This window comes from Theobroma cacao, chromosome 2 (assembly GCF_000208745.1).
Source record: "Theobroma cacao cultivar B97-61/B2 chromosome 2, Criollo_cocoa_genome_V2, whole genome shotgun sequence".
Taxonomy (NCBI): Eukaryota; Viridiplantae; Streptophyta; class Magnoliopsida; order Malvales; family Malvaceae; genus Theobroma; species Theobroma cacao.
Genome location: NC_030851.1, coordinates 11,016,317 through 11,025,675, shown reverse-complemented (window position 1 = coordinate 11,025,675; position 9,359 = coordinate 11,016,317). Strand labels below are relative to the sequence as shown.

Below are 9,359 nucleotides of genomic sequence, written 5' to 3'. Positions count from 1 at the left end.
ATCACATAATTGTCATATCAAATAATAAAGAGAGTTTTCAAAACAAAAAGAAAAAGAAGAAATAATACATGAATGCAGTTTTGAATTTAGATCTTTTGTTCTCTTAATCTTTTTAGGAATAAAAAAAAACCCCTAGAAGGATGATTTGTAGAAAGGGGAAGAGGAGAAGAAAATCGATAAGGAGAGAGGAAGGGGGAATTTTTTGAAAGAGGATCGTTTTGGAAAAAAATAACACTCCTAAAAAATTGGCCTTTTTTTGAAAAAAAAGAGAAAAGAAAGATCTTATTAGGAGTTTTTTTTAAGCTTTTTTTTTAAAAAAATTTATTTTTTTTAAAANAAAGGTTTTGGCTTTTATTTTTTTTCCCATTATTTTAGACAAATTTTGTTGATTTTCTTAATGGGTTATTTATTTTGTCAAGAAGTGCCACATCATCTATTAGGTATTGTTAGCTCAAATGTGATATTCATTATTAAGAAATTTAGGAATTTTGCAATTCCTGTTGCTAAAGGAATTAAAGTTTATTTCAATTTTTTTGTAGTGCCGTCTATTGTTATACCTAAAAGAAAAAATTTTTCAAAACTGAGTTAACACAAATAAGTACAAATATTAACTTCTCAATTTTTATCTCATGTATCTCAACAGCCATTGACCTATTTGACTAATTATTTCAATCATAATCAACAAATATTATATACACTAGAAAGAAGTTAAAAATAAATAAACATCACATAATTGTCATATCAAATAATAAAGAGAGTTTTCAAAACAAAAAGAAAAAGAAGAAATAATATCTGAATGCAATTTTGAATTTTAGATCTTTTGTTCTCTTAATCTTTTTAGGAATAAAAAAAAACCCTAGAAGGATGATTTGTAGTAAGGGGAAGAGGAGAAGAAAATCGATAAGGAGAGAGGAAGGGGGAATTTTTTGAAAGAGGATCGTTTTGTAAAAAAATAACACTCCTAAAAAATTGGCCTTTTTTTGAAAAAAAAAAAAAAGAGAAAAGAAAGATCTTATTAGGAGTTTTTTTTAAGCTTTTTTTAAAAAATTTATTTTTAAAAAAAGTTACTTTTTTTCAAGAATTTCTCACTAAATAATATTTGGCTCAATTTCTGCTTTTAATAAGTAGATAAGCTAAAAATAAATCAAACCAAACAAGCACTTATTTTCCTTATATCACCCAACACACTGAGCTCATGGCACCGTTTTCATGGAACCAAAGAAGCTTTAATTTATTAATTTTTTTAATTATATTTAATTAATATATAGGGTAAAAATACACTGATCTCTTAATTTTTTACCATAATTACAAGCGAGTTCATTAGTATTCAAAATGAACAGTTCGCGCTAGACACATAAGTCCTACTGTTAGTCAAACGTTAATATTTTTGTTAGTTTGATATCATGATAATATTTTTAAGACAATTTTTTATCTTTCATTAATTTTAAAAATTATCACTATATAAATTATAATTTTTCATTTTTAAATTTTTTCTCTCTTATTCAAAATAAATTCTCTCCCAATCGACCACCCCGTGGTTGAATCTGGCCAAGGAGTTTCAAATCCAGCTAGATCGGTGCTCCCCAAGGGAACACTAGACTAATGCTCCCCCAAAATCGCTCTCCCCAAGGGAGTGTGAGGTCTAGGTGCGCTGCCAAATTTCACTAAAGGGTGGTTGATTGGTGTAAAGGAGCACGCATTGGCCAGCTTGAGAGAAAGGAAAAGAGTAGAGAAAGAAAAAAGATATTTTAGATATTTCACATTTAGGCATTAATGTAATTTACATGTTTGGGACTGATTATTCATTTTGAATATTAATGGAGTCGCGTGTAATTATGATAAAAAATTAAAAAAATTTGTGTATTTTTTCTAATGTTAATGAAGTAGAAAACATTTATAAATCTACTCCTAAGCCTGAAATTTTATAAGCCTACTTGTAAACTAATCTTTGTGATTGGTTGCTTGAACCACAACGTATGGTGATCAGAAACCAGGTAAAAATGGAAATAATTAAGTTAAGCAGAACATGACATAACATAACATAATACCTTTTGAATCCTTCTTTCTTGAGAATTTAAGTAAGCTATATACCTTCATCAAATGTTGGATAAATGAATATGAAGAAATTATATTGCAAGAAACGTACTAATTCTATTGCCATTGACTTCAGCTAGAGTGATCTTCCTCATTTTACTTAATTTGGATATCTAGATCTCTGCCCTCATATCTTTCTCTGACAATCTGTCTCATTGCTTTGCCTCTCATTTTTCTACATCCTATTTCTGCTGCTGTCATCATCTGATATCTGCAACATGTGATTACATTATCTCTTCAATATTTATGTAGACTCAAAGATATCAAGAGAAACCAATATCAGAATTTATGTGCTTCTCATTCATATCATTATATCACCTCAGCTTAATCTCTTGTGAAAAGAACTAAATTGCAAAATCCAACTTAGATCAAACTTAGGAATTTTCAAGCCAAAGCAACTTATTTCACCAACCTTCTTATTGAAATTATCTCTTTGTTTGTGTGTGTGTGGAAGTTAGTAAAAGTTCCAAAAACTTATAACAATTAGACACATTTTAACTTCTTCAATATTCTTTAATTCCTCTCACTCTGCAGAAACACTTTGAAAATTCAAAGTCCCCTTGATTAATTAGTTATGCGCTTCAATGGAGCAATGGCTGACAAAAGATCCATAGAGTAGCATTTATATAATTACTTCTAAGTGACACAACGAAACAAAGGCAATATCTTTGTAGGGTTCAGGAGCTATATTACAAAAGGGCAGAAAATTTTGATGCCCCTGGCAGCCTAGCTAGCTATACAGTTACGGAAAACATCAGGGCTGTTCTATTCCTAAATCACTGCTATAGCCTTGAAGTTGCCCATCTTATGAGCTCGCGGGTTTTATTGCGCCATGTCCAGTCAATGCACGTGAATCACATGATTGGGAAATCCCACGTTTCAGGATGGATTTCGAAGTCCCATAGCTCTTGTTGCAGCTGCCGTTCGCTGCTGGAATTATGCACAAACTTGTTCAGTTTCTCCTTTATTTTTTCTGCACCAAAAGTAAATATATGTGCTCCAATCTGCGACCAAAGGAAATTCAAAGCGTTTTTAGATTAACTTCAAAAATTGCACAAACTTTCAATATTCAAGTTTGGGAGAAAAGGAAACAGAAATGATTTCGGAAATTGGGAGAGCAGTGTTACCTCAGCATGAACAATGTGGACAATGGTATTCCCAAGGACCGAGAAATTGGCGTTCAGTACTTGTGCTCCTTCTTCATGAAGTATGCGGATCATCTCGTAAAACATGAACTGACAGTCTTGCCCAGTCATCAAAACCACCTCCATAGCAGAATCAGTTTCATTAATACTGATTTCAGGAGATTTCGAGACTGCTGCGGCTTCAGCTGCAGTAGCAGTAGTGCATCTATGGGATCTCTTTCTTCCCATTAGACTTTCCTTTTTCTCTCTGGATTCCTTCAACCTCGTTTGCAGGCTCTGTATGTAATTCACGGCTTCATCTATTTGATCAGGCAGTGACAATGGCTCCTGCAGTATCCACTTTGAAATTAAAACCATAAACCATTTTTAAAAACAAAATTCTTTCACCCCAATAATGTTATAATGGATAGAGAATTAAACCCAGACATAAAAAGCAAAGAAAAACAATTAACCTTGGACGTATGACGGGGGAGTAGAGAATTGAGCCTGGAGTACAAATTCTTCATATGATTTCTCCTGTTCTTCTCAATGATCTTCCTCTCAATCTTAGCCGAAGAACAAGGAGAGCGCTCCATTTCCTTGTGAACCGAGTATACCATTTGAAGTTCCATCGCTCAAGACGGCTAAGCTGTCTTACGTTGGTTTATATGCACACAAACTCTTGTTGATAATAAAAGCGGGGGAGGGAAAAGTGGAAAACGATGAAACTTCAGGAAGCGAGTGAAAGTGATTACATGATGATGACTGATGATGGAAGGTAAAGCGAGAAAAATGAGAACACGCAGACATCGTCACTTAGGTTACGTCACCTGCCACTGATCAGCACTCCTTCAGGGGGCCAGCCGTCTATTTGGAATTAGGCTCTTAACAGTAGTTACACGTGCAAATCTGTTTGCTTTTTTTTTTTTAAACTTATTTAGGGTCCTTTTGTGCTTTCCTTCCATATCCAGGAAACAGCTCTGTTTCTTGATTTGATTCTCATATCCCATCAAATTTACGTCTTTGTGTTCAGTTTTCATCTTTCTTTCAACCAACTATTCCTAACTCTGGTGCTAACTTCCTATTAAAAAGATAGCAAATAAGTAATCCTATTTCAACCACCCCTACAGGTGTCTGTCCATATAAATTGTTTGTCTTTCTTTCAAAAATTATAATTAAAATTTTACGTTACCCTGCATCACTTGGTAAATTTGTAAAAATTAATGATTTCTTGTGGCAATGATTTGAAAGAGATTTTAACGTAATGATTACTTCTCTTGGATTTTGTCACGTGATGCTTGGATTGTGTTGACCAATTGGTTGCGTGAGGAAAATAAGTTGGTTGAAAAAGATGGGTACATCGGGGCTAGCCTAGCGTAGCTGGGTCCATCCTCTCCCTGGTGGATCAGTGCCGTAGACCCCTGAATGATCGATGTTATTGGCGCAAATGCCTCCTTATTGGCTTCGAAAAAGGCTTAACACACAGTCCAAGTGACCCCGTTTGAAGGGTCACCCGATTCGTTTTCCTTGCTGTTTTGGCAAATTCCGTGAGGGAGGGACTTGAAGGAAGAGATCTTGTTAATTTTGACTTTCCTGATTCCGAGCATGGTCTGATGCATGGAAAAACACTGTATCGATTGCGGCTTCACCAATTAAGTCACGACAGAGTTGGGCCGTACTGTTGCCGTGGTGGCCATTCAGCGTTGACTGTCAAGCCGACAAATTAAGGTTCGCTAGTGCGCTCTTTTCAGTGTATAAACAGGGGAAAAAAAGGTCGGGCTGGTAAGGTGGTTGGAAGTTGAAAGGCAGTGCCATCGAACCAGCAGGTCTCGGACCACTCTCTCAGATTTTAAATGGCAATGGCTTTTCCATCATTGCCTGGAAAGTATGGGCATGTCAGCATTTTTTTCCTTTTGGCTCAGTGCTTCATGAATTATTTCATTGCAGAGAATTGCCACAAACTGAAATTAATATAATAATATTAAATATTCACTTTTGATGTCAATTGCTATGATGGAAGGAGGGACTCAGAATATTGAAAGCTTTAAGTCAAGACTGATTAAATATGTATATATATATATATATATAGAAATTTATCCGATAAATTTTATGATAAACGTTGATTGTTACCAATATTGGTGTAGTATTGTAATAATTATAAATTCTGGGTCCATTTCATTTCGCAATTGCACTATGAGTTGTTACTAACAGTAAGCTTTAATATTACGCATGTGGAAAATTGTCATAATGATGAAAATGTATATTTTAAAGGTTGCTAAGTTGTTATATGGTACGAATTCAAGAATGCTTTATACAATATATTTCATTATATGTGGTTGGACAGAGACAGAAATAAAAAAGAAAGAGATAATATCTCTATGCTCTTTCTTTGATGAGGGTTTCAAATAGTTTACTCATTCCAAGTTTTCCACTTGTACTTCCTTTGGATGTATATCTAAATCAAGATAAGTGTGTTTATTCTTCACCAAGTCTTCCCTCTTATCTCTTTCCTTAATCATGTTGCTCTTCTGTCCTGGAAAGTGGACCAAGTACGGAAATTCCGAAAATTCCTAGGATATTTCCTTAAGTCAAGACAATGGAATGGAACAGAACATGAATTCAAAGAGGTCATATATGCCAACTGTTTCTTTAAAGATTATGGGTTCAGTGTTTTTCCCTTTTTTTTTTTTTTTAAGGAAACCGAAAAAGGAAATACTTGGGACAGATATGTAGCCACTAGATCCATTTTCAAATGTACCCTCAATGTTCTTTGAACCCATTACGTTGTGTTGGTACGGGATGACTAGCAAAGTAGTCAAAAGTTGTTTAATAGTTACTGATGCTATTCAACCATATAAAGCCTTAAGTCTCTGCTGTAGACTTTTTCATAGCTTCGATGAACATTCTTTGTAGACAGTAAAATATACAATGAAATAGAAAATCTAAAAGAAGGGCTTTGTTTTTTATTTTTATTTTTTATAATTGAGGGTTCTTTGATTTAACACACATTAGGAAAAAGGATTCAATAAGAATTTGTAGTCACGAAACTATTTATGAAATTAACTGACTCATGCAATGCAAATTCAACCAGAGCATGAAATTTGGCACTAGAATTCTTCCTCACAGTAGGAACTTAAAATATTATATATATATAGTAGTTAAGTTAATGAAATATAAAATATAAGATGTATGAATTTCCAATTATGTTATATGTTCATAAGTTGAATCGAGTAAGTCTTCTTTTTCACTTACAATTACGAAAAGGAAATTAAGATCAAGGGGACCAAGCTATGATATGACCTACTAATAGTCGATTGGCAGTCTCATTTCCTTTGAAAAGGGGAAACTCAATTTCGTAAAGAAATAATAATGAGAAGAACATGACTGGTATTATCAATTGTTTTGAGTTGTCATGCATAAATGCATTATCCGGTAGATTTCTGTTTAAGCCATTCAGACCTCCTATATGTGGTCACAAGCAATGCTTCTTAACTTAAAGCAGATACCTCACAAATCGGGTTAAGTTCAATTGATACTTCCAAAATTTAAGTTCGAGTTCAGGTTTGATTTGTTCACTTAAATTAAATTTATTGTAAAACGGTTTTAAATATTTTTGAATATATTTTAAAATTAAATAAAATATTTTTTATTAATTAATATAATAATATTTCAGATCAAATTAGATCAATCCCAGATCTAAAATATACTGTCAAGGGCCGAGGTCAAATAGGACCTGGACAGATCTAACTTGGAGGGCATAGTGGGGTAGATCTGATTCTACCTCCTGGGCTCAAAGATTAATTGGGTCTTTTACTCCATTTATGTTTGTTGGGCCCCAACTCTTGTACTCTGAAGCTTTCTAGATCTGTGACATTCAAAGAATTCAATGGATAGCAAGTAAGAGAATTGTTTGTGCTAATCGTGAAATTTAATTTGTAGAGGGCATCAAGGATCCTAGCACTATAAGTGCTTTAAAACAACTAAAAATCACCCAACTCTAACATATTCTCATATGTCAACTCAAACTGTGCATGTATTTTTGCTTAAAAATAAATAAATTCATCAAAAGCGATTTGAAAGATTCATCTCACAGGGGTATTTTGATCATTTTTTTCTAAAAATTTCGAAACCGGCTGAAATGTAATATATAAGCACAAAATACATAATTCGAAATCAAAAATAAATTTGAATGTCTAAAACATTCATTTAAAAACAAATTATGACTATTAGAATAAAATAAAAATATAGAATAAAATATTTAATTTTCTAATAAAATAATATTTTTAAAAACACTGCATAAATAATTTTTACAGCGTAAAAGTAAAATAAATTCCTACATACAGTAGTACAGATAACCAAAATATAAAATTTAATTTACAGTGACACGTGGGCCCACGGATGACTAAAAGTATCAAAAGAAATGAACCTACAGTTTTTGGATGTATCAAGTCCAACTATAGTCCTCGCCGATATCAGTTATCTACAATCTATTCTGAGCCTGAAATAGGTGGAAAGGAGGGTGGTGAGATTATAAAATTCCAGTGAGTAAACAAATATCATTTAAAATATCTAAAGGCGAGTAAAAGGAGACTATTAAAACATTTCATCAAACTGTAATTTATCACCTTTCAACTTATTTCAACCAAATGAAATCAATTTATTTAAATCAAGTAATCAGTATGGCTTATGAATTTCTTAAAAGCTTGGCTCATGCCAAAAATTATTATCATACTCAGTTATCTGAGATACTTTGGTCGAGGTTTATCCAAATTGAGTCCGCCAAGGCTATTAAAAAGTCATGTTTTATTTTGAAAACATAGTCGTTCCTTGGCGTTGGTCGAGTTCCCCTTCACATGGTAGTTTAACGTGAAGTGAACTCTAAAAGTTATACCTCGGGAGTTACCCTACTCGCCTCTCCAACCGATGTAAAATATAACGGGGTTTACCGTGCCCCTCTAATAGGCTAGTCCACGAAAATTCGCCTACTGCAGTAAGCTAATAATTATCCCACCAATCAATAAAATTCAATAACATGATATGACAATTATTGTAATTCACAGCCTTTCAAGGCTAAATACACATTTCATATATTTCAACACAAATATCAATTCAGCAATTCATGCAAATATTGTCATAAGCCATTCGATTCAAATCATAAATTTTACAACATAACAAGTGGTCTTCAATTACTCTATTTTTCAAAATCATTATTCAATTTCAAGACAATTTATAAAATCTTTTCATGTAAACACATTTTTGTTTGTAAAACACAAAGATTTACCATTTAAACTCATTTTCATAAAATTTCACCAAAACTGATTAAAAACATACTTTAGATAATTAAAATGATGGTAAGGTTACTCACAATACTAGGAGTTCGATATATTCCTATTCTCGGTCTTCAGGCATAATCTCTTTACCTTTGTTAGAGGGCTCACTACCCATACATCATACGTGATACAAATTTCAATAAATTGTGTCAATTTATCATAAACTATTTCAGGCTCTATAAATCTATATGAATGCACGAAATGTGATGCAAAATGTCCGAATAGCCGTTTAAATACGGTATTCGACCTAATTCGCACTATTCTCGGTGTAATTGGCTAAAACCTCCAATTTAACTCCAAATCAATTTCTTTCACTTTCTACACTCCAAATATACCTAAATTACCTCAGTGACTGTGAATGAGATTCAATTTATCAGTCCCGGATCAATAATCACACATGTCTATACAACAGGTAAAAATTCAAATTTTCACACCAAAATTTCCCATTTAATTTCTAGCCTCATTAAACATCAAATATCACCAAAATATCATGAAATATCATCAATTTCAGCCACAATATCCTCCCTAGGAAATTTGGCCATTGATGGTTGATGGGGAAAATGAATTCTTTTCTTGTTGTTTTGTTTCTAAATATGCTAAACTAACTAAAAACACTAACATAACTTAAAATCAAATCAATCTAACATTTTTCTCTCTCCATACCCATTTTGACCAGCCATGAATTCACCATGAAAACATGAAATCTAACCATGGAAAATAAGGAGAAATGCATGGGAAAGGTAGATCACAAGTCAAAATCAAGAAATTTTACCTTTGATTGCTTGATTCCTTTAAATCCACCAATTTTCCT

General features: G+C 32.9%; 1 protein-coding gene and 1 long non-coding RNA gene across 3 annotated transcripts; both read right to left on the bottom strand.

Moving 5' to 3' along the window:
• Positions 2,635-3,929, bottom strand: LOC18608722 (transcription factor bHLH36). 2 transcript variants are annotated; one of them, XM_007043550.2, is made up of 3 exons: positions 3,692-3,929; positions 3,222-3,578; positions 2,635-3,098 (listed from the first exon to the last, which is right to left on the bottom strand). In XM_007043550.2, exons 1-3 carry the CDS (start codon positions 3,848-3,850, stop codon positions 2,949-2,951), a joined length of 666 nt encoding a protein of 221 aa, XP_007043612.1. In that variant the 5' UTR covers positions 3,851-3,929; the 3' UTR covers positions 2,635-2,948. The 2 variants fall into 2 exon arrangements, with proteins under 2 accessions (XP_007043612.1, XP_007043611.1); XM_007043549.2 differs by having other exon boundaries at positions 3,222-3,566; positions 3,692-3,920.
• Positions 6,515-9,359, bottom strand: LOC108660769. Its single transcript, XR_001926447.1, has 4 exons — positions 9,321-9,359; positions 8,584-8,655; positions 7,649-7,716; positions 6,515-7,083 (listed from the first exon to the last, which is right to left on the bottom strand). It is a non-coding gene; the product is annotated as an uncharacterized LOC108660769 (long non-coding RNA).